This window comes from Diabrotica virgifera, chromosome 5, assembly GCF_917563875.1.
Source record: "Diabrotica virgifera virgifera chromosome 5, PGI_DIABVI_V3a".
Taxonomy (NCBI): Eukaryota; Metazoa; Arthropoda; class Insecta; order Coleoptera; family Chrysomelidae; genus Diabrotica; species Diabrotica virgifera.
In genome coordinates, this window is record NC_065447.1 from 89148345 (window position 1) to 89175560 (window position 27216).

Sequence of the window (27216 nt, forward strand, 5' to 3'; positions counted from 1 at the left end):
ATCCTTCCCAAATTCTACGCCACTGGCGGAATTGATATTTTAGTGCAATTTTTTGATTCTCCAATACTTTCTATGTAAAAAACATATTCTTCATTCGTAACGATAAAGCCTTTAGTTTTCGAGATATTTGAATCTAAAAACGAAGGAGCATAATACATTAATGAAAATAAGTGTGCCTTTTCATTTTTAACTTCAAATATCTCGAAAACTCATGACTTTATCGTTACGAATGAAGAGTACATTAATTATTTGCATATAAAGTATTGGAGAATTTAAAAATTATGCTAAAATAGCAGTTTCATCAGTGGCGTAGAAGTGGTAAGGGTAAACCATTCACTTTCCCCTGTCGTACGCCTCTGGTATTAACCACAAACGATTATTTAACATAACTTAGTAGGATGTACAGCAACTACACTTTCTGACAAATACCATAAGGATATGTCAAGTAGTTTTATAGTATCGGGCACACATAGTTCTTGAAGTTTTAAATACAGAATAAATTATTAAAAAAAAAAGAATACTTTCAAAATAATTTGACATATCCGTGTGATACTTGGCAGAAAGTGTAGGCACTGTACACCCTACTAAATTATGTTGAATAATCGTTTCTGGCTACTACCAGAGGCGTACGATAAGGGAAAGTGAATGGTTGACCCTTAACAAATTCTACGCCACTGATGAAACTGCTATTTTAGCATAATTTTTAGATTCTCCAATACTTTCTATGCATATAATATACTCTTCATTCGTAACGATAAAGTCATGAGTTTTCGAGATATTTGAAGTTTAAAATGAAAAGGCACACTTATTTTGATTAATGGATTATGCTCCTTCGTTTTTAGCTTCAAATATCTCGAAAACTAATGGCTTTATCGTTACGAATGAAGAGTATGTTTTTTACATAGAAAGTATTGGAGAATCAAAAAATTGCACTAAAATATCAATTTCGCCAGTAGCGTAGAATTTGGGAAGGATCAACCATTCACGTTCCCCCGTCGTACGCCTCTGGTAGTAGCCAGAAACGTTTGTTTAACATAATTTAGTAGATTGTACAATAACAGCACCACTTACCAAATTTCGTGTTGTTGTCCCATGCCTGTCAGGAAATATTCAAAAATAAATAAAATAAAAGTTTAACTTTTGTATTTCGGTTATTATCAACTTTTGTACTAAGGTAAGTTAGCTTAAATCGACCTATTTTAAGCTCAGGAATCTAAGGTTAAGCTATGGCCCATTCTTTACCAAACACCCTGTATTTGTACAGAATAAGACTGTTATTTTTTTTTTCCGGATTTAAAAATTTCGAAAAAAAAAGACAACATTGGCTCTTACCTATTGCCTAATTTTTTTATTTGTATTTATTTTCTTCTGAGACATTGGCCATTATAACTAGAACAATAATAAACATAGTGGCTTAATACTAATAGTTTATTATGTAGCAACATAGTTAATTGTAGACAAAAATGACAGAAATTAAAATTAATAATAGAAAAATACAAATGGTAGTAAAAGATACATAAAAATAAAATTATTATTATTAAATTAGACTAAAAAAACGGATTCAAGAAACTTTCGTCATTCTGAAACTTTCTCCTTTCTGATCACTTTCTTCTTCCGGAGCTTCATCTCGAAAGTATTTCACTATATTATAATTTGAAATTTTTTGTTCGTGTGCTTTGGTTTCCTTCATTATCCTTCACCTAATCGTTGTTACTTCTTTTCCTGTTCTTCCATATAATTTGCTATCAACTGCTTTTTTCCAGAGCTAGATAACTGATAAAAATCTGTGAAAAGAATTTGTCGAGCCTCTCGAGTAAATTTTTCAAAGCACTTGTTCCAACATGTTGCTTAGCTGGTATTGTTTTTTTCGAAACCGATTTATACTCTTTACCTTCTGATTTTAGTGATTTTCTCACGTTCCGTGTCCAATTGGGAGAATTGTGCTTTAGTTTTCTTGTAACTTCTTTATCATGTTTTCTTCCTCTGCTACTATCAACTACAGTTAGTAACACTTTAAAACTGGGATCATAACGTACAACAACTGATGATGTGACACACTCACAATGCCTAATACATAATAAGAATTTTTACTATGTCTAGACGACGCCGATACTGCTGATGTCACAGGTGTTGATATGTGTCAATTGATGCTGTATACATTGGCCCACTGAATACTCCACAATATAACAATGTCAGTGATTGATAAAAGGTCCAATGTATACATTGCCTATTGTATACTGAATATTCCACTAAATAACAATGCCACTAATCAATAAAACGGCCAATGTCAAGTTTGGTTTTTACCGAAACTGATGTGAATTATTTCACTATGACATTACACTACCATTACACTAATATTACGGCTTTCTGGTTGAATATGACATTGAACGTTTTAGCATATCGAGGTGTTTTTGACAAAACATCGTAACCGACAAAACTCACATTTTACATGAGACGACTTTTTCCTCTACCGACTTTTAGTTAATATAATTAAAATTTTGAAACTGTGATAAATTAGTACATAAAAAAACAATTAATTTAGGAAAAAACTGTAATATAACATTCTTTTATTAAATTATGTAACATACGATACTTTGTCAGACCTTGTCTGTGTAAATTTAAGTTGAAGCTTGTCGCTTAAGATAAACATACGATAGTTTCAAGGTATCAATCTATAAATGAATATTCATAAATAACGTAAGTATCTTAACAGAAAAAATATTATTAATAATAAAAATCGACAAAGAAAAATAAAATTTAATACGTATATTAATCTGTAACACTGTACTAAATGATGTACTATTCAAAAAAATCTCAAAAATTTAATTCAAATGATACGACGTCCCAAAAAATGTAATTTTTGGAACTTCGTAGTTTTACATAATTACTACCACCTTAAGAGGGTATTATTTAAGTTTGAGCCGATATTACAATTTTATAGGTGTTTTTTAAAGCTTAAGATGTAATCTTTAAAATGCACTAAACTATTTTGCTTTAGACATGAAATAAACAACTTCTTTTTGAGAAAATTAAGAAAGATAAAAAAATGTAATACAATAACCCAAAAATATCAGTTAAAAAACTGTTTGTACAAAGTCATCAAAACCTTTTTCTGTACAACTTACCTAAAATACATTTAATAACAAGCTTTTTGAGCTCTTATACAGTATGTCTGCGTAAGTTGGAATGGAACCTATTGATAACATTTTATTATCAGTTTCAAAAAAAAACTATCAGATATTAAATTTTATTAATTTCATACGAGGTATGTCAAAAAATATGAATCTTGTTCAAAAGTAAAGCAGCTTTATCAATATCGAAAATTTTTAATAAAAAAAGTTGTTTGGAATTAAAAACTATGTTTCAATATTCGTTCTATATTGACTACCCTACAGTTGTTTCAGGTTTCAGTGACTACAAGTTGATATATTTTTGTTGCAAATATAATATTTATGATATTTGCACAAGAACAACTAAAAAACATAGATTATGTCATTACCAAATTAGTAAATTAGTCTTAAAATTCTATTAAAAAGACAATAAACCATAAAAACAAGTATTAAAAACTTACCGCATCTATTGAATAAGAGGATTTATCAAAACTACCACTATTTTCGTTTTAAATTGTTCTAGCGAAATATAAAATTTGCACTGACTGAGTTCTAACACATTTAAGATAACACTGAGTAATCCTCCTAACGGTCATTTTGGTCATTGAATCTTATCGTAAGCATCAAAACATGCAAACGTAACCGACAAGATTTATGGCGCTTACTATAATCTGTCGGTACTACCTTGCCGTTTACGATACCAAAGGCACAAAATGAGCTTGAAATGCGGTGGTTACGATAAAAATTAAATTAAATTTTAGACACTTAGGATGTTATTATGGGAAAAATAATTTTGAATTAGCTGTAAACTATCGTAAGGAACCATTTAAGATAAAAATACCATTTTCGGATAATTGATGTTTACGATGTTTTTTTCAAAAACCCGTCGATATGAAAGTATGTATCGAACGATGTTTAATGCACTGGTTTACTCATGCACAGATATTATAATAACTCAGCTATTATCTATCTCTCAGAAGCCACACAAGACAGAAACACAAAAGCGCTTCATTGTATAATACACTGCGCGCCAGAGAAAACGGGCACCCCAAAAAATGTGTAATTTTTAATGTTCCATATCTCCTAAACCTATTGTCCGATTTAAGTAATTTTTATAGCCTTCTTCTTTAACAATAACGATGTAATAACGTTTTGCTAAACAGGTAAATTTTCATTGTATACCGGGTGTATGAATCAAACTGTGTTTTTCTCTCAAGGTTCGCAACACCCTGTGGAATATCCTGGCATTTATAAAATACTGAAATTAAAACCCAAATATAGCCTTAAGTTTTCTTAACATTTTGTTTTTTGATTCATTCGCTTATGTGGAATAATACAAAAGTTAGGTAGTTCAACAACTAGCCATGTTCTTCATCAGTACAGGGTGTTTCTAAATAAGTGTGACAAACTTTAAGGGGTAATTCTGAATGAAAAAATAATGACCGTTTGCTTTATAATCGTATGTCCGCAACTGCTTCGTTTCCAAGATACGGGATGTTGAATTTTTTCTTACAAACTGACGATTTATTTATTGCTTTAAAACCGGTTGATATATAAAAATGAAATTTTTTGGGTTTTAAGACGTAGTTATTGCACATTTTTTAACATACAATTTAGAATTTTATATACACCATTGGCGTGCAAGCGCGCCATACAAGAAGTTACAAACTGAAAATCGATTTTTTTTCATATATCGAAAACTCTTAGAGATTTTTTATTGAAAATGAACATGTGGCATTCTTATGTAGCAACATCTTAAAAAAAATTAAAGTGAAATTTGTGCACCCGTTAAAAATTTTATGCGAGATGGGGGTTTTGTTCCCTTAAACCCCCCCTCTCCAAACTTTTGTGTACGTTCCAATTAAATTATTATTGTTGCACTATTAGGTAAACAAAATATATTTTTAAAACTTTTTTGCCTCTTAGTACTTCTCGATAAGCCAGTGTTTATCGAGATATTTTGAATATTTGTCGAATCCACCACATATTTGTATAATATGGTTAAGTACGATTATAGAGAGCTGTTAATAATCTGAAAATTTATTTATAATTTACATTATTACGTATATTTTGAAAAAGAAGCCACATCTCGATAAAAGGTGACTTATCAAAAAAAGACTAAGATGCAAAAAGGTTTTAAAAACACTGTGTTTACCTAATGGTACCACAATAATAGTTTAATTGGAACGTACACAAACATTTGGGGGGTTTAAAGGAACAAAACCCCCATAAAATTTTTATGTAAACATATTAAAAAAAGAAGCCGCATCCCGATAAAAACTGGCTTATCTAAAAAATACTAAGAGGCAAAGAAGTTTTAGAAACGTTGTGTTTAACTAATGGTACCACAATAATGAATTAAATGGAACGTACACAAAAGTTTGTGGGGGTTTAAGGGAACAAAACCCCCATAAATTTTTTATGGGGTGGACAAATTCACTATAATTTTGTTTTAAGATGTTCCTGCCATAAGAATGCCCCATGTCCATTTTCAATAAAAAATCTCTAATAGTTTTTGATATATTGAAAAAAATCGATTTTCATTTTGTAACTTCAAAGGGCTGTACCTTTTTTTATGAGCACATTTGTACTAAGGTAAGTTAGGTTCAATCGAACTATTTTTGACCCCAGAATTTTCGGGACATCCTGTATAATATAGAGTGAGTTTTATGCATGGAACGCCTCAATTATCTCGGAAATGACTTGCATGATTTTTATAAGTTTTAGTGAGTATGGGTCTTGTGATGCAACCGATATTATGGTGGTAATTGCATTGTCAGATCTTCAGTTTTTATGTAAATCTAATGAACTTTCTTATTGAGACACCCTGTATATTTCTTATGTAATATTCCCTATACCTAATTACCGTAATTTTGGAGCTACTGCTACATTTGTTTTAAAAAAATTTAAAACATAAAATTAAATTTTTTAGGACAGGTCCGATATTATTATTTTAGGTTCTTTGGATCATTGGGAACGAAAAAGTTCTTTCATGCTTTTTTTTTCTAGAGTTGATCGTTTTCGAGTTAAAAATTTAAAACTGATATAAACGGAAAATTACAATTTTCAAGGTTCAAAAACACATATAAAAAATATTTTTAAAATCATGAAGTACCTAAATTCAAGTTAAACCTTCTTGTATTTTTCTAGCTTCCTAGAATTTTTGACATGCTATATGTACATATTCTAAAACATTGTTTCTTAATCGTATCCTTATCATACTTGGCAGAAAGTGTGGCTACTATATACCCTACTAAATTATGACAAATAAACGTTTCTAACTACTACCAGAGGCGTACGATAGGGGATAGTGAGTGGTTGACCCTTCCCAAATTCTGCGCCACTGGGGGAATTCTATTTTAGAGCAATTTTTCGATTCTCCTATATTTTCTATGTAGATAATATACGCTTCATTCGTAACGATAAGTGCTTAGTTTTTAAGATAAATAATAATTTTATAACCACACTTATATGGAATCATCCGATATTTCTTACTATTTCGTGCGAATTTAAAAAATCAAACGCACGAAGTCAAACAATATTTATTTTAAAGCAATTTAATAACAAATACATAACAATTAAATAAAACAATAAAGTATTTAACAAACAAATTGAAAGTAGTTGTTTTAAAGTCAATAGCATACAAAAGTTCAATGTAAAACGAATAATGTTTAAATTGTTTTTATTTATTTTTTTTGTATTTTGTGGTAGTCAGTGTTATCACCTCTAGTCCTTATGCAAGCTTCAGTTTGCTTGGGTACGCTCCTAATCAAATTATCAACATTTTGTTGTGGTAGGTTGCTCCATCCTTTAAGAGCAGCTTGTACTAGCCGTGCGGTGTTTTGTGGTTTATCCCGGTGAGCTCTAATTTTTCTTTTAAGCATATCCCACAAATAGTCTATTCGCGGTGTGCAAGTACTTGGAAGGGAATTGAGAAATGAAAATATTGCAACTTTCTTAAATAATTCATATTGTCAATTGAAATTGTCAAATTGACGTACATTTCATATCTACTGTCATTGAAGAAGAAAAATTATATGTTGCTCCACAATATTGATATGATATGTAATTATTATACCGGGTGTCCACTTATATTTTCCCCCATTTTAACTGAACTTCTAAACGGCTCAAGATAGAAATATGCGGTTTTCACTGAAATGTTTTATTTTAGTAAAAGTTTTGTCTGAATGGATGGAATGTTTTATATCGCTTTCAAATACGAAATAAAAAATGGCGGATTTTTGAAAAAAACTTTGTTGACTTTTTTTAAATGTAACACCCAGTATATTCTTTTGTAAATTGAAAGAAAGGTCATTCACCTATCTAGCGATATAAAGTTTTTCAAAATCGGTTGTCAAATCACTGAGTAATTAATTTTTAAAATGAGAGGTGCAACGTGGATATCACATACCTAAATAACATAACTAAGCAAGTTATGTGATTTCCACATTGCATCTCTCATTTTAAAAATTAATTGCTCAGTCATTTGACAACCGATTTTAAAAAATTTTATATCGCTGGATAGATAAATGACTGTTTTTTCAAGTTTTTAGGTAAATGACCATTTTTATATCGTTTTTAAATAAAAAATGGCGGATTTTTGAAAAAAAAAACGGTGTTGCCTTTTTTTATTAAAACACCCAGTATATTTTTTTGTGTCTTGAAAAAACGGTCATTTACCTATCCAGCGATATAAAAATTTTTAAAATCGGTTGTCAAATGACTGAACAATTAATTTTTAAAATTAGAGATGCAATGTGGAAATACATAACATAATATCATTTTGCTCAGTTATGTTATTTAGGTATACTCTGGGCTAATTAGCAAAATTCATGGAAAAGTTATTTACCAGCAATTTTATTGCTGGAATCGAATTATAAGATCCTATATATTAATAATATAGTTACGCAAAGTCCGCAGATAGTGTGCTACTTTTTTTATAAACAAAATGGCGCCGACAAATCGTATTTTTTTCAATTATTTCTCTATAACTCCGAAGATTTTAACTTAATCCAACAAAAACACTCAAACAAAAATTCACCGCAATTAAATTCGGCATAGAGATATGTTTTTCACGATTTGCTCCGACGAAAATTTTCCTCGGAAAATACGGGTTTTCCTAACAAAAACTCTAATTTTCAAATAAAGTTTTAGGTAAGTAATTATTAATCAATAATTAAATAACTTAGTGACATCAAAGCTTTATTGGTATAGATTGTAATTACAGAAGTCGGTGAAAATTAAACGAATATTTTAGCAACAATTCAATTGTTAATAAACAATTTACGATCGCAATAATAACCAAAATAATCATGATACATTGATCAAACTTATAAAGATTATAAAGATAAGATGCTTATTTAATATTTTATCGACAAAATATAAATTTTTCTTTTTTTTGCATAATCTTTAAATTTTGAAAAAAAAATAGTTATAATACGCTGGTCTAATTAGTAAAGTCAAGTAAAGTACAAAGAAAAGTTATTTACCAGCAATTTTATTGCTGGAATCGAATTATAAGATCCTATATATTATTAATATAGGTATGCAAAGTCCGCAGATAGTGTGCTACTTTTTTTATAAACAAAATGGCGCCGAAAAATCGTATTTTTTTCAATTATTGCTCTATAACTCCGAAGATTTTAACTTTACACTTACACCAAAAACACTCATAAAAATTCACCCCAATTTAATTCTACATAGAAGCATATTTTTTCCAATTTACTCCGACGAAAATTTTCCTCGGAAAATGTGGGTTTTCCCAACAAAATCTCGAATTTTCAAATAAATTTTTTGGGCCAATAATTATTTATCAATAATTATATAGCTTGGTGAAATAAAAGCTTTCTTGGTATAGATTATAAATTCAGAAGCCGGTGAAAATGAAACGAATATTTTAGCAACAATTCAATTGTTAATTAAAAATTTACAGTCGCAATAACAGCCAAAATAATCATGAGACATTGATCAAACTTAGAAAGATTATAAAGGTGTGATGCCTATTTAATATTTTGTTGACAAAATATAAATTTTTCATTTTTTTGCATAATCTTTATAAATGTTTAAAAAAAATTGTTATAAAAAAATTAAAATTTCTCAGAAATTGTTTATTATATTCTAATTTTATAAAATACTTAAAATGCGTATTTCATAGGTCTTGAAAATGAATGCTTTAAAAAAATTTTCCAACCATTTGCAAAAAAGTTATGAAACAGCAAAGTAAATATACGAAATCTCCGTTGTTTATAATTTGTTTTAATTGTTTCAAAGCTTAAAAGTGAGTCTATGGTACAATCTAATTACTCACAAATAATGTCAAAAATTAGTGCAATGGTTATATTTTAATCAAAGATTAAAAATACTTTTTTTTGTAATTTTTAGCGCAAAAGTAGGCCTGATACAGAGTCGGAGCTAAAATGTTCACTCGAAGCGACTGACACGCAGCATATATTATTTATAAAAGTGTACGTCTCGCGCGGCCGGTCGTCGCTCCGAGTGAAAATTTCAGCTACAGTGCTGTATAATTCTACTTTCGCGCGTGTAAGTTACAAAAAAATATATTTATAATCTTTAATTAAAATATAACCATTAAATTGATAATCGATATTTTTTTGTAAATAATTAGCTTGTACATTATACTCACTTCTACGCTTTGAAAGAATTAAAAAAATTTATAAACACCGTAGTAATTGTATGTTTATTTTGCTGTTTCATAACTTTTTTGTAAATGGTTGCAAAAAAGTTTTAAAGCATTCATTTTCAAGATATTTGAAATGCGCATTTTAGCTATTTTTTAAAATTACAATATAATAAAAACTTTCTGAGAAACGTTAATTTGTTTATAACTAATTTTTTTTAAACATTTAAAGATTATGCAAAAAAATAAAAAATTTCTATTTTGTCCACAAAATGTTAAAAAGGCATCTCATGTTTATAAGATTTCAAAGTTTGATCAGTGTATCATAATTATTTTGGTTATTATTGCGACCGTAAATTATTAATTAACAATTGAATTGTTGCTAAAATATTCGTTTAATTTGCATCAGTTTCTGGAACTATAATCTAAACCAAGAAGGCTTTTAAGTCACCAAATTATTTAAATATTGGTAGATAATTGCTTATCTAAAACTTTATTTGAAAATTAAAGATTTTTTTGGGAAAACCCGCATTTTCCGAGGAAAATTTTCATCGGACCAGATCGGGAAAAACACGTCTCTATGCAGAATTTAATCATGGTGAATTTTTATTTAAGAGTTTTTGTTGTAAAATTAAAATCTTCGGAGTTATAGAGCAATAATTAAAAAAAAACGCGATTTTCGGGCGCCATTTTGTTTATAAAAAAAGTAGCACACTATCTGAGGACTTTGCATATCTATATTATTAATATATAGGATCTTATAATTCGATTCCAGCAATAAAATTGCTGGTAAATAACTTTTCCCAAAAATGGCTTACTCTCCGATAATCAGCCCAGACTAGTATGTAATATCCACGTTGCACCCCTCATTTTAAAAATTAATTACTCAGTGATTTGACAACGGATTTTGAAAAACTTTATATCGCTGGATAGGTGAATGACCTTTCTTTCAATTTACAAAAAAATATACTGGGTGTTCCATTAAAAAAAGTCAACAAAGTTATTTTCAAAAATCCGCCATTTTTTATTTCGTGCTTGAAAGCGATATAAAAAATTCAATATATCCACACAAAACTTTTACTAAAATAAAACATTTCAGCGAAAACCGCATATTTCTATCTTGAACCGTTTAGAAGTTATAGGCAGTTAAAATGGGGGAAAATATAAGTGGACACCCGGTATAAAGGTAAATTTAATTAATTGTATTTTGCTTGCAGTACTGCATTTTAATAACTAATTTTATTTACTACATACAATTGTTTACGTTTTAATAACATAACCTGAATCTTATTTTTTCTTCTTATTATTTTTTTGGACTATGGCCTTGACAATTATCCAGTAACCAGGACTAATATAATTGGCCAATATAATTAAAAGTGCGAAAAAAGTTGCAGAGCGTAGAAATAGGTGTCGCTTTCCTTCTGCTTCAATGATGTATGTAGTCATTCTAATGGTATGTAGAGGTCCATTATCATGCCATAAAATTAAATTTTCTCCTGTTGCACCTCTCCAGAGCCTGACTACAGGTTATCAACATACCTGTGAGCAGTTAAAGTTGATTGGATGAAAATTAAAGGAGTTTTTTTACGGATCACAATTCCTCTCCAGAACATACTTCCCCTTGTATATTTGTGAATAGCTCTGACAGTTTTCGTTCTTGCTTGTCTTCCTCGACCTCTAAGTACACGATTTCATGGGTCATCTGATTTTACATAAATCCTGACTTTTTTGAAAATAGCACATTTTGTCAATTCCCAATGTTCCAGTTTTGGTGGTGAAGACACCAATTTAGGCGATCAATCTTATGCTGCCTGGATAACTCGGGAACCCATAACTGTCTCCTGCTATATACTTCTTGGTACGAATTCTTCTTCTTATCGTTTCAATTGAAACAGTTACACCTGTAGCTTCCAATATCTGCCTTTGGAGCTGCTGGTGAGAAATGATTGGGTGTCTTCCAGCTGATTGGACAATTAAACGATCTTGGAGAGCAGCCGTTATTACTTTTGACGGCTTTCCCTTGCTTGATTTTTGAGCTTTCCTAGTTCCTGTTACCTATCATAGGTTTTGGATAGAACGTCCTGTATTACGCCTAGCTCTACAGCTATGTCCCTCTGAGAACATTACTTTCTCCACAAGACCAATAATCTTTCCTCGTTGTAAGTTCTATAATCCCACATCAGGCATATTTTCGTTTTTGGAAGCAAAAGATAGTTTATTTATTTTCGTTCAATTTGCAACTCAAGCAAATAACCTATTGTGGGGGCCTCTAATGATCTACCCGATCTTAAGACAAACCCCCGAGATTCGAGTTTAAATAAAAGACTTTGTACTTTTACTTTCTATAATCATCTTTAAAAGTTAACAGCTTGCAAAATTATTGAATGACGAAAAATTAACCGTATATCTCTAAAATGGATAAGTTCTAACACACCGCGTATAATTAAAATGTTAGTAAATACCATAATCCGGAATGTCAAACGTGCATTACAGTATTTCTTGTCGAACCTATTATTACCACTACACGATATCTTAAAAAGGTTCCCGATTTTCCGGAAACGTTCTTTGAATGCTAAAATGTGTTTTTTATTACGCGGCTCGGAAAATCTACTCGATCACCGTCTTGACTTATAAATTCACATTTCAACACTGAAAACTATTTACGACGCTCTCATTCTGAAATTCTTGTTACGAACATATATGCGTCAAAGATCTGCAAACTTAGCATGACGTGATTTCTTCGAAGTAGATAATTATTATCAAAACAAAACGTATATGTCTGAGCAGAAGAATGTGTCTATTCAGGGTTTTTGAAACTCCTAATATTATAACGATTTTTGAATACAGGGTGGTGCTTTAAACCAGACAAACAATTAATTAAATATTTAAATGTCTCGAACATTCTCCCACCTGAGACATTCTCTTTTGTTACACAAAATGAACATGGCTCACAAAATTAACAGAGACATCAAAATACCATGATCATCAAACATCAGTAACATAACATAAAATACAAAAATAAAAACCGAGTCTACCTCGTATACCGCAGCGGGGTCTTGACTTCACGCCCACTCCGCGTTACACTTATTTTCGCTTCGGGTACTCTGCTCTTAGACACTCCCGGCTCCGCGACACTCTCGGCCATAGCAACTCCCGCACTTTCGCACACATCCTCTGAAGGCGATCCTTGGTTGTTGCTCGACTCCACACTGATGTCGTCACGTGGCATCTGAACCCAATCTGTTGGGCATTCCAACGGGTAGAGTCGCTGGATGGGTCTGAGAAACTGTCCTCTTTCAGTAACAACTCTAACTAATCGAATCTGGCCATCCTTTCCCGGAAGAATCTCTATCACACGACCAATAGGCCAACTAATACGTTTGTCTTGGTCGTTTCCCACGAAAACTACCTCCCCCACTTTAACTCGGTGGTTGAGGTTCCTCTTAGACCATAATCTTAACTGACCAAGATACTCACTTCTAAATCTTTGCCTAAGATCCTTCAATAGCTTATGTCTATGTAAAACCTTTCTGGATAAGGTTTTCCCATCTACTGCATCACAATCAGGAACTCCATCCTCTATTTGATCCCTAAGGAACATCTGTGGTGTCAACGGTACCAAGTCATTGGCATCTGTTGAAGGGCAGGTGAGTGGTCGAGAATTCATAACTGATTCGCAATCACAGATGACGGTTAATAGACTTTCATAGTCAAGCGAAGCACGCCCTAATACCTTGCGCAACAGTCGATTTAATAAGCCTATCAAGCGTTCCCAAAAACCTCCCCACCACGCAGCCGTTGGTGGGTTAAATCGCCACTGGATACGTTCGGCACTACTGTTCTCGGCGATTTTCTCAAAGTCCACCTGACAAAACGCGTTCTCGGTACCGACGAATTTAGTCCCATTATCACTGTATATGGTCTTCGGTCGACCCCGTCTGGCAATAAAACGTCGTAACACTTGCATAAAGCACTCTACCGATAACGAGGTACAAAGTTCGAGATGTACGGCCCAATACACGGCGCAAGTGAAAAGACATATCCACGCTTTCTCTCCAGTACTCAAATATAACGGCCCGGCAAAGTCTACACCTGTTGTCTCGAATGCTAACGCGTCCCGAACACGATCTAGCGGCAACGGTGGCGCACTCACCTCAAACGACTTGGCCTCATGTCTTTTGCAGACGACGCACTTGGAAATCGCGGATTTTATAGCGCGACGACCACCTAAAATCCAATATCGTTCGCGCACGATAGCCATCAGTCCTTGTGTTCCGACATGACATGTTCGCGTAATAGTAGGCTATTCACTATAAAATGCTTGGCTGGCAAAACTACTGGAAAACGAAAATATTCATCGTCGTTTCTATTACTGATGCGAGACTTCAATCGAATCAAACCACTCTTGTCTTTGAAGGCTCCCATTCCACACAATTTTTTATCGTTTTCGTCCGAAAACGTCTCTTTTTGTACTAGCTTGAGTACCAATGTTTCAGCTTTATCAAGCTCCTCAAGGGTTAACTCTCCCTTTTGTTTGTCGTCCTTATTTCTAGCATTATTGGTAAATCGACAAATCCATGCGCACATGCGCAATGTCTTCAGATACTGAGAAAAGTAATTAAGATGCCAATCAGCTAAGGTCATACCATCTTTCTCACGGTTAACAAGGACCGTAACTAGCTTTTTCTTTTTCTCCTTGTTAATCTCTTCCTCATCACAGCTGTGATTGTCTCGGGGCCATGATGATGGGTCTTCATAAAGCCATTGCGGACCCTCCCACCATTTGGACTCTAGCAACTGTTTAGGAGAACAACCTCTAGAAGGAAGATCAGCCGGATTTAGTACACCTGGCACATGATGCCATCTTTCTATGCATGAAGTTTTGCGAATTTCTGCAACGCGATTCCACACGAAGGTAGTCCATTCTTCAGATCTCTTTATCCAAGACAGTACCGTTTTTGAATCGCTCCAAAAATATTCGTCTAGTTCAACTTCAAGATTTTCTCTAACCGTAACATATAATCTTACAGCAATAACTGCAGCCATCAATTCAAGCCGGGGTATCGACAATGTCTTTAAGGGGGCTACCCTGGATTTGGCTGCTAAAATATGTATAAATACTTGTCCGCTCCGGACTCCTCTTAAAAATATTACTGCGGAATATGCATCCTTGCTAGCATCACAAAACGTATGTAAAGAAAATTGTGCAGCTTCTTCGGGGCCTGCATGTTCGGGACCTAGGAATTTTAATCGCAGCTAAATATGGAAGCTCTTTGATCCAATTCCGAAAATAGGTTTCTATTTCACAACCGACCGGCGTATCCCAAGACAGTTGTTCTTTCCATGTCTTCTGCAATAACAACTTCGGAATCAACGTGGTTGGACAAGAATAACCAATAGGATCAAACACGCGCTGCGCTTGTGAGAGTATGACTCTCTTGGTTATAGCTTTATCAAAAGGTAGGTCTGTATTTTCATCCTCTTGTCGTATGTTTCATCTATCTTGTTCCATTTTATTTCCAAGACTTGGGTCGAGGCATCAATAGTGTCATCGGGGGATTGGCCTGTATACTCCCACCCTCTGAGATCAAACTTGCCTTCAGCCATTATTATATTCGACTCTTCTATAAAAATTCGCAGCTCCTGTTCATTAGCAACACTAGTAACGCAATTGTCAACGTAAAAACTATGCGACAATTTTAAAATAATGTCTTCCGAAACATTCAGCAGTTTTGACGCACATCTTGTTAACATCAAGGAAAAATGATGTTCTAGTGAAGGTGAAGCTCCTAATAAAAACGGACGACTGCTAATCCCGAATACCACACGACAGTGGCGGTACACCTTTTCTTTCCCTGCATCATCTATCCAAAGAAAACGAAGAAAATCTCTGTCAGCTTTGTGTATCCCAATCTGTAAAAAGGCTTTGCGAATATCTGAGATTACACCGATTTCTTGTCGTCTGAATCTTAATAAAATAGCAGGAATCAATTCAATCAAGTTAACCCCCTTTTCAAGGCACTGGTTTAAAGAAGGTTTGTCTTTTTCTTTCGCTGAAGCGTCAAAAACTGGTCTGATTTTTGTGGACGCGCTATTAGGCTTAATTACCGGCCTGTGGGGTAAATAATGACCTCGGTTCGGCTGCTCCTCGAACACTTCCTCAATTATATTTTCATCCAGCCATTCTTTAAATATTTGGCCGTAGGCTTCAAGATATCCATCTTTGTTTATCTTCTTCAACGTGGTATCCAGCCGTTTCTTAGCCATCTGGTACTTACTTGGTAATGCCGGATGTCCTTCTAACCATGCGGCAGTCTGGTTTCATATCGTCCTGTGGAATCTGTTGCAACAGTCTCAAAGAAAAGTTGCTTTGCTGCTAGCGCTGTTTCTTCCCTTGTCTTCCTTTCAGCCGGATCATTGATACCCAAAGCATCTAACTCCCACAATTGACTAATCGACGCGTTGCTAATAAAAAGTGAAACCGTTGTCGCGGTGCGATTGTCCTGTTGATCTAAAGGTATCTTTCCCATTAAAGTCCAGCCCAATAAGGTTTCTACAGCTACCAGTCCACATCCTAAAATATGTCTTCTTCCGGTATAGAGTTTTCCTGCAATATCTGCACCTATTAAAACCTCTATAGGAGATGTATCACCGGAATCTATTATCTCTATATTCAGCCTCTTCAGTTCTTCCATCCAGGGACCATTAAATACGGAAGAAATATCGCTACAAATTACGGGCTGATCTAGTGCTTCAAATGTGCAACTGTAGTTATTATAACTCAAGTTAACGTCATAACAATCATGTTTTTGTGCTAGTTCGCTACCTCCGAATAATCCATGTTCAAGGTTAATCTGTCGTTTACATGGATAATCTAATAATCTAGCAGTGGACCTCAGAATATACGTCTTTTGAGATCCGGTATCTATTAAGGCGCGTACAACTCGCGTCTTGCCTAAGTGGTTCATTTTGACGCGCAAAGTTTGCAAAAAAACATTAGTAGTAGCACTATTGGCCAATGACTGATTTATTTTCGGCACAGCTTGACCATCATTCTCTATCTTATTTTCCTCTTCCTTTTTTGCCTTGCCCATCGAAAATTCTCTGCACATTAGGAGCACATGTGGTTTATGACAAAGTAAGCAACTTAATTGACCACGGCATCTTCGAGATTGGTGTCCAATTTTCAAACAGCGGAAGCAAGCACCTTTCTCTGTCAAAATATTCACTCTTTGGTCATAAGTCAACTTCTGAGCCTTGAAGCATTGACTGCTTTCGTGTGCATTTTCGCAAAATACACATATATGATTTGTACTATGGGAATTTACCAAACCCATCGCCGAAGGAAACTGGGGTTCTTCCTCTTCAGGCATCCTCTTTTTCGGACCATTACGTTTAGAATTCCCAGACTTAGTACCTGATACGCCAAAGCCTTCGATCGCTAAAGAAACATGCTGTTCATTGTCGACTTCATTTTTCAAGAATTGCATCAAGCTTTTGAGTCGATTTTATATGGTGGAAATATCGGCACTATTAATAGATGTTTGTGACCCAACATCTTCCGGAAATCTTTGCCATATCCTTAATAAATCCGCGGGTAGACACGATTCGACCAAAGGAAATAACATAGCCGCGTATTTATCCGATTTAATACCTAGTGTCTCCAAAGCCCTTAACTGAGTCTCTAACCTATCATACAATAAAGAAATGTCTAATTTATTGCCAGACGAAGTATTATTTATTACCAATTTGAGCAATTCCCGAACATATACCTCGATCTGCAAATCGTCGCGGCCAAAAAGCGAAATTAGAGAGTCTATAATCTTAGTGTAATTATCTCCAGTCGCGGGAAAACTATCAACTAGTTGCCTTGCCCTACTGCCCGGTACAGTAGCTTGAACTAAATACTCGACTTTATCGCTTAAGTCTATGTCTGAATCATGATGTATTTTTTGAAATTGTGACCAAAAGGGCAACCAGCTTTTAATGTCCCCATCGTACTTCTTGAATTCTAGCATAGGTAATTTGAATTTACGCTTACCTTGTAGGCTCCCTGTGCTCTTACCAGTTGTCCCAGAGGCCACCTCATCCTCCACGGACGCAGCTATCCTTGGTTGAACCCGTTCCTCGAACTGTATACTCAGGTCCGCAAACTTGCTGATGTAGCTGTCACTGTCTTCTATTTCCTTCAACAGGTCTTGTTCACTGGCATCCTCGTTTAACAGGAGATCATAAATTTCTTCATCTATTCTCCTTAGATCATCCATTTTCTGTCGTAATAGATCTAAGGATATTTTGATCTGTCGTACCTCACCTTTTTGGTCTTTTAATAGGTCCTCTAACTCTTTTGCTGCTTTCCTGAAAGTGGTACGAAGCACTTTGCGATGCTTTTCCTTGTTATCCATTTTCACTGCAAACTAAACACACACGCTTACCGAAAAAACTAGAAGCGAAACGTGATAGAGTTCAGCGATCCTCGATACGCTTTTTCGTCACACCTCGTATGCACACACGATTAACTTTAACTTAAAGCCGTCCTGTCCACACGGTCGCCACAAAATGTGGGGGCCTCTAATGATCTACCCGATCTTAAGACAAAACCCCCGAGATTCGAGTTTAAATAAAAGACTTTGTACTTTTACTTTCTATAATCAGCTTTAAAAGTTAACAGCTTGCAAAATTATTGAATGACGAAAAATTAACCGTATATCTCTAAAATGGATAAGTTCTAACACACCGCGTATAATTAAAATGTTAGTAAATACCATAATCCGGAATGTCAAACGTGCACTACAGTATTTATTGTCGAACCTAGCTATTATTACCACTACACGATATCTTAAAAAGGTTCCCGATTTTCCGGAAACGTTCTTTGAATGCTAAAATGTGTTTTTTATTACGCGGCTCGGAAAATCTACTCGATCACCGTCTTGACTTATAAATTCACATTTCAACACTGAAAACTATTTACGACGCTCTCATTCTGAAATTCTTGTTACGAACATATATGCGTCAAAGATCTGCAAACTTAGCATGACGTGATTTCTTCGAAGTAGATAATTATTATCAAAACAAAACGTATATGTCTGAGCAGAAGAATGTGTCTATTCAGGGTTTTTGAAACTCCTAATATTATAACGATTTTTGAATAAAGGGTGGTGCTTTAAACCAGACAAACAATTAATTAAATATTTAAATGGCTCGAACACCTATACCGTACCGAGCTGTACTATCCGATTGTCTTATATATTCGTTTATTTTCAATAAAAACCTTTATTCTTCGCAACAATAACAAGTTTTTTCAAAAGAAATAAATATTACTTTGAAATACATGGTGATTCCATATAAGTTTGGGTGTGTATGTCAAATGTCATATATCTAAATCATAAAAAACGAAAAAAAGTCATATGAGCTGAACCAAAGGGTACCCCGTCAAAAAAGCTCCGACATAATGTCCCGCACACAAAATAGCTCCGACAAAATAGCCTGTAGACAAAATAGCCGCTGAATAATAGCCCCGACAAAATAGCTCCCTTCAGAATTCATCATGAAATAAAACCTTAAAAATACATTTTTTCGGAAATGGTAATTATCCTATATTCAGATGTTTATCTTAACCACATTAAATAAAAATGGTCTTTTCAGAAAACTCGAGGCCAGTCTTCTCTGCCTCTTGGAAGTTTGAACATTTAATTTAAGCGAAAATCAATGTTTATTTGTGATATAAATTTTTTTTCTGTTTTCGGGCAACAGTAAAATGCATTTAAATTAAATCAATTACATACATTTTCTTTTTTTTTGTCAAATAATTTAAATTAAAAGAAAGTTTTTGGACACCTCGTATAAATAATTATGTAATTGTGTATATTACTAAAGAGAATTAAATAACCTTTCAAATGAGCTAACACACGACCCCTATTCTCATTTAAAAAAATCATCGATTACGTCATCACGCAAAGATGGATGAAGTCACTAGTATGACATATATAACAGAATATCGTAATTTAAAAATAAAAATCGATCTATTTCAGGATTTTTCCTCAACGTCGCGGGCTTACGAAATAACGAATTTATTCCTTCCATTTGCACCATACTGTAGCTACGTCTGAATTGCCGATATGAATGAGTCAGATTAAAAATTATTAGAAGAATTTTTTTACTGAGCAACAACATTTTTGTTTAATTTATTAATATTTTGTATTTTGACAACGACGTCCGAAGTGGAAGTTGAAACGTTAATAAAATATTTTGTTTAAGTAAATTGTGGCTTATTTCCCAATTAGAATAGTAATTTAAAATAAATGGTACTCCGTTAAAAGGTAAAACTTTTTATTGGAGGTGTTTTCTAAGAAGTTCTTTTAGCCGGGGCTATTTTGTGTGCGATCTATTTTGTCGGGGTTATTTTGGTTGCGGGCTATTTTGTCGAGGCTATTTTGTGTCCGGGCTATTTTGACGGGGCTGTTTTGACCGGGCTATTTTGACGGGTCACGGAACCAAAGACAACTAGAATAAAAAATATAGTAACGATGTATAAAATTGTAATCAAAATTTGTTTTTCTTAAAAACTATCAGGTAATAAACATTATATAATTGAGTATAATCTGCTTGGCAACCCTGGTAGAATAATTCTAAATTACACCATTTCTTGAGAAATCTGACACTTGATTGAATTGTCTTGTTAAACTTAGGATGGATATTTTGTGTTCCTAAAGTAGTTAATTGTCTTTGGTGAACGTCTTAATACAGTTTCTTCCATTATGGCAAATAATTCAATAAAATAAGTTATAGCACACAACTGTCGTTTTATAGAGGTTACGTTTGCCAAATGTCAATTAACGTTAATCTGTGTTATGAAGGGTTTCAAAAACTATTTTAAGCAAATACGTTATCCCTTATTTATCACTCAGTGCGCATGACAAGTATAACGTTTAAACGTTTTACGTTTAACGTACGTCAAAAAGTAGAGGGTCTAAAATCTCTCTAATAACTCGTCTTCAATAGACGTGTTATTTACCTTAAAGTCCAATAAAATATTTCGGGAAATTCACGTTGAAAACACGTCTTGATTCACGTATCTTGAGTCCACGAGTCTTTACCCGTGCGTCATTAATACCTGGCGAGATAAAACACATACTTTTTATCTAATAGCATCATTCTCTTCCACGCATGAAACTAATGACAAACCAGCTGTCGCCTGTTATTACGTAATAACACATGTTATTTTTATGAACGATCTAGACTCAGTGCATTAAAAAGAGATATAGGTACAAAGAAAGACGATTGGGGATGTTTTCACATATTTTAAGTACAATTTCTGACGTTTTGGTTTGTTTACTTTTGTGGCTGTCAGTTTGTTGAATTTTTTGCTGTTATTTTGTCGAATTGTTGCATTTTGAAGTTCTTTTTATAGTATACAAACAGTTGTTTTCACAACTAATTTTATACATTGGAGTTAGAAATTTTATGTTAAGTTTATGTTATTTTACGATAAATTTTGACGACGTACAAAGCCAACCTCATTGGCTAAAAACATAATGTAAGACCAAAATTAGCCATTCAACACCCATGGTCAGTATCTCGAAAAATAAGCGTTATTTTGGGGATTTGTAATGTCGATATTAAAAGTTGCACTATTTTTTTTTTCTATAAAATATTTTGATCTAAAACTTTCCAGAAAACTTTTTGTACTCTATATTTTAACATAAACGTGATTAAAAAGATAATTTCATCACAAAGCTTTAAATAGGTACAGTTGTCTTTAGAAATGTTAGAGCTATAGGGGAAGTATGCCTGAGACGGCATACTGGCTGAGATGGCATATCACGCGTTTTTCGTAAACTATTCCAAATTTGGTGCCTAGTGTGACAGTTTTCAGTTCCTCAAGTTAAAATTTGTCAACATTGTTGAACTTATACATGTTAGTTTTATTTTGACAGCAGTAGCCTTTGGAATGTTAATTAAGTAGGACAAAATATTTGACTTTTTTTGTATCACATTATAATTCGCGAGTCTTTACACCCGAGTTAAGTTTTTAAATTTTGTGATGTTCTTTTACCTTATGCCTATCACGCCTGTATCGATTTATATCTTAAAAATATGCTTAAGAAAAATTAGGTTAAAAAAACGGTATGATTGCAATGTTGCCTGAGATGGCATAGTAAGCATGTGGATTAGATGGCATAGGTATGCCATCTCACCCTTATACGTTTTTACACTGCATTAATTTTGTTATACAGGGTGTTTCATTGGGAAAGTAACATACGTTAACTGTAGAAAGAGGATACTTAGGCGGTCTCAAAAATACCATACTTAATGGGTCTTACTCCATTAATAACAAAGATACTGGGTGTTTTATCTATGTTGCCATTTTCTTAAATCACACTGTATATTTATTTTATATTTGACACGCAAATATCATTTAAGGCGTACAATAAATTAATTTATTTACAATTGTAAAAAATCCAGGTCCGGATTAAAAAATATTGGAAAAATTTTCCGACCCCAAAACAACACCCTGTACATTAAATTTTTTTAAAATGGATTTTTCAGTTGAAAACAAGATAAAAACTAAATTTAGTGGTATACTTTGAAGTTTCGGCAAAATGATTTTTCTGGTGAAATTTTGAATTTGAATTCTGAAATTAAGTGAAATGCGAGAGCTCTAAGTAGAAAAAATTGAAATACAGCTTACAACTTGTCAACCACACTGTATATTGATTTTATTTTAACACGCGAATATTCTTTTAGGTGACCAGTCAATTAATTTATTTACAATTATAAAAAATCCAGGTCCGGATTAAAAAATATTGTGTAAATGTTCCGACCCAAAAAAACACCTTGTATATTAATTTTTTTTTAAAATGGATTTTGCATTTGAAAAGATGATGAAAAACAAAATTAGTGGTATACTTTGAATTTTCGGCAAAATGATTTTCCTAATAAAATTTTGAATTTGAATTCTGAAATTATGTGAATTGCGAAGCTCAAAGTAAAATAAATTAAAATATGACTTAATTTTAATTAATACCATTATTTAATCTAAATTGGTAGAATATTAACATTTGCACACATAACAATAATTTTTGATGACCCCCTCTGTGGCTCAGTGGTAAGAGCGCCTAACTTTGGATCGAAAGGTCCGAATGGTCGTGAGTTCGATTGTCACCAGGGTCAGAAATTTTTCGTTTATTATAAATTAATAAATGAAAATAGTTTATGTCCTTGTGAGATCGGTACTCACCGGAGGGACCGCAGACGTTCGTATACCATTAGCGTCTCTTTGCAAAGACAATGACGTTGCCTTTGCAAAGTAACAAGACACTTACTCAACACACACAGTACACATGACACTAGGTATCTAACTACAAAAATTTACCGTACCTACGTAAAAAAAAATTTTTTGATGGTGGTAATTTTGAATAAGTAGTTTAGTTTTGAATAATTATTATGCTGCAAATTTTCGCTGTTTTGTTATAATTTTTAGCTATTTTGTTGATTAAAGTGATGTATTCTTTATTGGCCCTTTATTATTTATTCATTATTTAAAGATGCATATTCGCCAAAAACTATTTTTCACACTTAATAAAAAACACTAAAATATTAACATTTTACCAATTTAGAATAAATAATGATATTAATTAAAATTACGTCGCATTTTAATTTTTTTCTACTTACAGCTCTCGCAATTGACATAATTTCAGAATTCAAATTCAAAATTTTACCAGAAAAATCATTTTGCCGAAAATTTAAAGTATACCACTAATTTTGTTTTTCATTCTCTTCTCAAATGCAAAATCTATTTTAAAAAGATTTAATATACCTACAAGGTGTTTTTTTTGGGTTGGAACATTTATACAATATTTTTTAATCCGGACCTGGATTTTTTATAATTGTAAATAAATTAACTGATTGGACACCTAAAAGAATATTCGGGTGTTAAATATAAAATCAATATACAGTGTGTTTGACAAGTTGTAAGTTGTATTTCAATTTTTTCTACTTAGAGCTCTCGCAATTCACTTAATTTCAGAATTCAAATTCAAAATTTCACCAGAAAAATCATTTTGCCGAAAATTCAAAGTACACCACTGAATTTAGTTTTTTGTCCTCTTTTCAACTGAAAAATCCATTTTAAAAAAATTTAATGTACAGGGTGTTGTTTTGGGGTCGGAACATTTTTCCAATATTTTTTAATCCGGACCTGGACTTTTTACAATTGTAAATAAATTAATTTATTGTACACCTTAAATGATATTTGCGTGCCAAATATAAAATACATATGCAGTGTGGTTAAAAAGTTATGAACCAATTAAGAAAATGGCAAAATAGATAAAACACCCAGTATCTTTGTTATTAATGGAGTAAGACCCATTAAGTATGGTATTTTTTGAGACCGCCTAAGTGTCCTCTTTCTACAGTTAACGTATGTTACTTTCCCAATGAAACACCCTGTATGATTGAAGTTTATCGTTACAGTTATGGATCGTTTTAAGAGGAATTCGAACCGACAAAATCGATTCCGTCGATGTTGAGACAAGTGACGAGGAAGATGCTGCTTGCATTTTTTGTAATGGCCTCTTTTCATTATCTCGTTCTCGAGAAACCTGACTAAGATACCAAATTTGTGGCAAGTGGTCATATTCCGAATGTGCCGGTGTACCCAAGACTACAAAAAAAAATTATTTGTGACTTATGTCGAGATTAGTGCCTTTATTTCAAGGGTATGCCATCTTACCCACATGTATGTGGGTGAGATGGCACACGTAATACTTTACAATTTATTTTTTTAGAATAAAAATATATTATGTAGGTTGTTAAAAAATAATATTTTATTTATGTAAATGGTCCTAGCACTGACTTTGATCTTTATTACATGTCTAACTCTATTGGTCATCGATTAGAAAACATTTAAAAAAAGTATGCCGTCTCAGGCGTATCTCCCCTACACTGTAAAAATTTCAGAAAAAAATATTAAAATGGAACAGAGTTGTAGCGAGGTAAACGCAAAAAAACGTGATTTAATTTTTTTTATTTTTAGGTTATAAATTCGGTTTTGACAATGTTCCCCCACATAAAATTCAAAATAAACCTCATTTTCGTTTTCAGTGCCATCAAAAACATACAGTGTGAATAAAATTGGCGATTCACTTCTCCGTAGTCAGTACTTGGTCATTTGAGGTGTGCCTGCCGCTCGCCTATACCTATATAATATTTATATAAATAACTAAAATTTATATGCACCTACTTACTTTTTAAGTAATATTGTAAAATGTATCTACGTACTAATTACGTTCTCGTATGCAATTTGAATATGTAAATATGATAGTTGGTAGAAGCTAGGATGAGGTTACGTGATGCTGAAAACATACTTCTGAGCAATACAGCACTTGCTTATAATATTCTCCAAAGTATATTCTTCCTATACACTAAAAAGATGTAAGGTAGTATATTCTAAGTATATAAATAGAAGGTTTATACCACTTCCTTCGAATATTCTAAAAAGTATATTCTTGGTATATACTAAAAAGAAATGCGGTAGTACATTCTAAGTATATAAATAGAACGTTTGAGTACTGTAATGTAGTATATACTCAGCATCTGCTCTGCTGCAAATTCGTAATTACGCATATTCTCAGCATATACTTTTTCTGAAAAGTATCTACTTCTTCTTCTTTTGCCCTTTAATTCGTCCAATTCTGAACATAGGCTTCCCCCAGTTTCCTCCATTCGCTTCTGTTTAGTGCTTTCTGTTTCCAGTGCGTTCCTCCTATCTTTTTAATGTCGTCTCCCCATCTCATCTGGGGTCGTCCTCTTGCTCTCTTTCCTGTCCATGGTCTCCATTGTTGTATCGTGCTATTCCACCTATTGTCCGTTTGTCTAGCGTTATGACCTGCGAAGCTCCATTTTAGCCTGGTTATATGTTGACCTGCGTCTTTGACTTTTGTTCTATTTCTGACCCAGTTGTTTTGCTTTTTGTCTGTCAATTTTACTCCTAACATTGCTCTCTCCATGGCTCTTTGTGTCTTTATTATTTTATCCATGTTTGCCTTGGTCAAGGTCCATGTTTGGCATGCGTATGTGAGAATTGGGAGTATGCACTGGTCAAACACTCTTGTTTTTAAGTATTGTTGTATTTTTTAATTCTTTAGGACCCATTTTAATTTTCCAAATCCTGCCCAGGCTAATCTGACCCTTCTTTTTACCTCCGCTGTTTGGTTTTCCTTATTTATTTTTATAATCTGTCCCAAATATATATAATCATTAACCGCTTCTATTGTGGTGTCGTTTAGTATTACATTTCTATTGTCTTGTGTGTTTGTCATTGTTTTTGTTTTGGCAAAATTCATTTTTAGACCTATTTGTTCGGATTCATTTGCTAGTTCGGTTAGCATGGTTTGTAGTTCTTCAAAACTTGATGCTATGACTACTACATCGTTTGCATATCTTAGGTGGTTTAGTTTCTTTCCATTTATGTTTATTCCCATGTTTGTCCATTCCATTGTTTTGAAAACATCTTCCAGTGCTAATGTAAATAGTTTAGGAGAAATAACATCTCCCTGTCGCACTCCTCTGTTAATTGGTATGGGTTTTGTGGTTTCTTCCAATTGTACTGTCATTGTTGCTTTCTTATATATATTATGTATTAGCATTCTGTATCTGGAATCTATTCGACAGTTGTTTATAGCTTTTTCTATTGCCCACATTTCCACGCTGTCAAATGCTTTTTCGTAGTCAACGAACGCTAAGTGCAGATCTATATGGTATTCGTTAGCTTTTTCTATTAGTGTCCTAATTGTTAGAAGATGGTCAGTGGTGCTATATCCCTTTCGGAATCCTGCCTGCTCTACGGGTTGATACGAGTCCAATTTGTGTGTTAGTCTGTTGTTGATAATCCTCATGAATAGTTTATACATTTGCGACAGCAGTGAGATGGGTCTGTAATTTTTTACGTCCTTTCTGTCGCCTTTCTTAAATAGCAGGATTGTAAGACTTTCGTTCCATTCGTCGGGTATTTCTCCTTTATGTAGACACTGATTAAACAGATTTCTTAATGTTTGTAAGATTTCTTCTTTCCCTTCTTTCAACATTTCAGCAAGGATTCCATCTGGTCCTGGTGCTTTGTTGTTCTTTAATTGTGATAGTGCTGCTTCTATTTCATAATTTTCTATTTTTGGTAGTGTTTCTGAGTTTACATTCGTGATTGTTTTCTTGATATATTCCTGAGTGTTGAAGTTTGCGTCTTTCTTTGAGGTGTATAGTTCTTTATAAAACCTTTCTACTTCTTCTGATATCTTATCTTTTCTCCTCTCTTCCCATCCTGTTTCATCCTTTATTGAAATGAGTAGTGGTTTCCCTAAATTTGGTCGTAAGCATTTTAGGCCCTTATTTCTCTCAATTACTTTCTCGATTTCATTTTCAGTGTGTTTTCTTAGATCCTCTCTGGTTTTTCTTCTAATAAGTTTGTTTAGT

At 33.2% G+C, this 27216-nt stretch overlaps 1 protein-coding gene across 1 annotated transcript; it reads right to left on the minus strand.

Moving 5' to 3' along the window:
• Nucleotides 1–15189: 15189 nt before the first annotated feature.
• LOC126885397 (uncharacterized) lies at nt 15190–16014 on the minus strand. Its single transcript, XM_050651962.1, has one exon. It carries the CDS (start codon nt 16012–16014, stop codon nt 15190–15192), a length of 825 nt encoding a protein of 274 aa, XP_050507919.1.
• Nucleotides 16015–27216: the final 11202 nt, after the last annotated feature.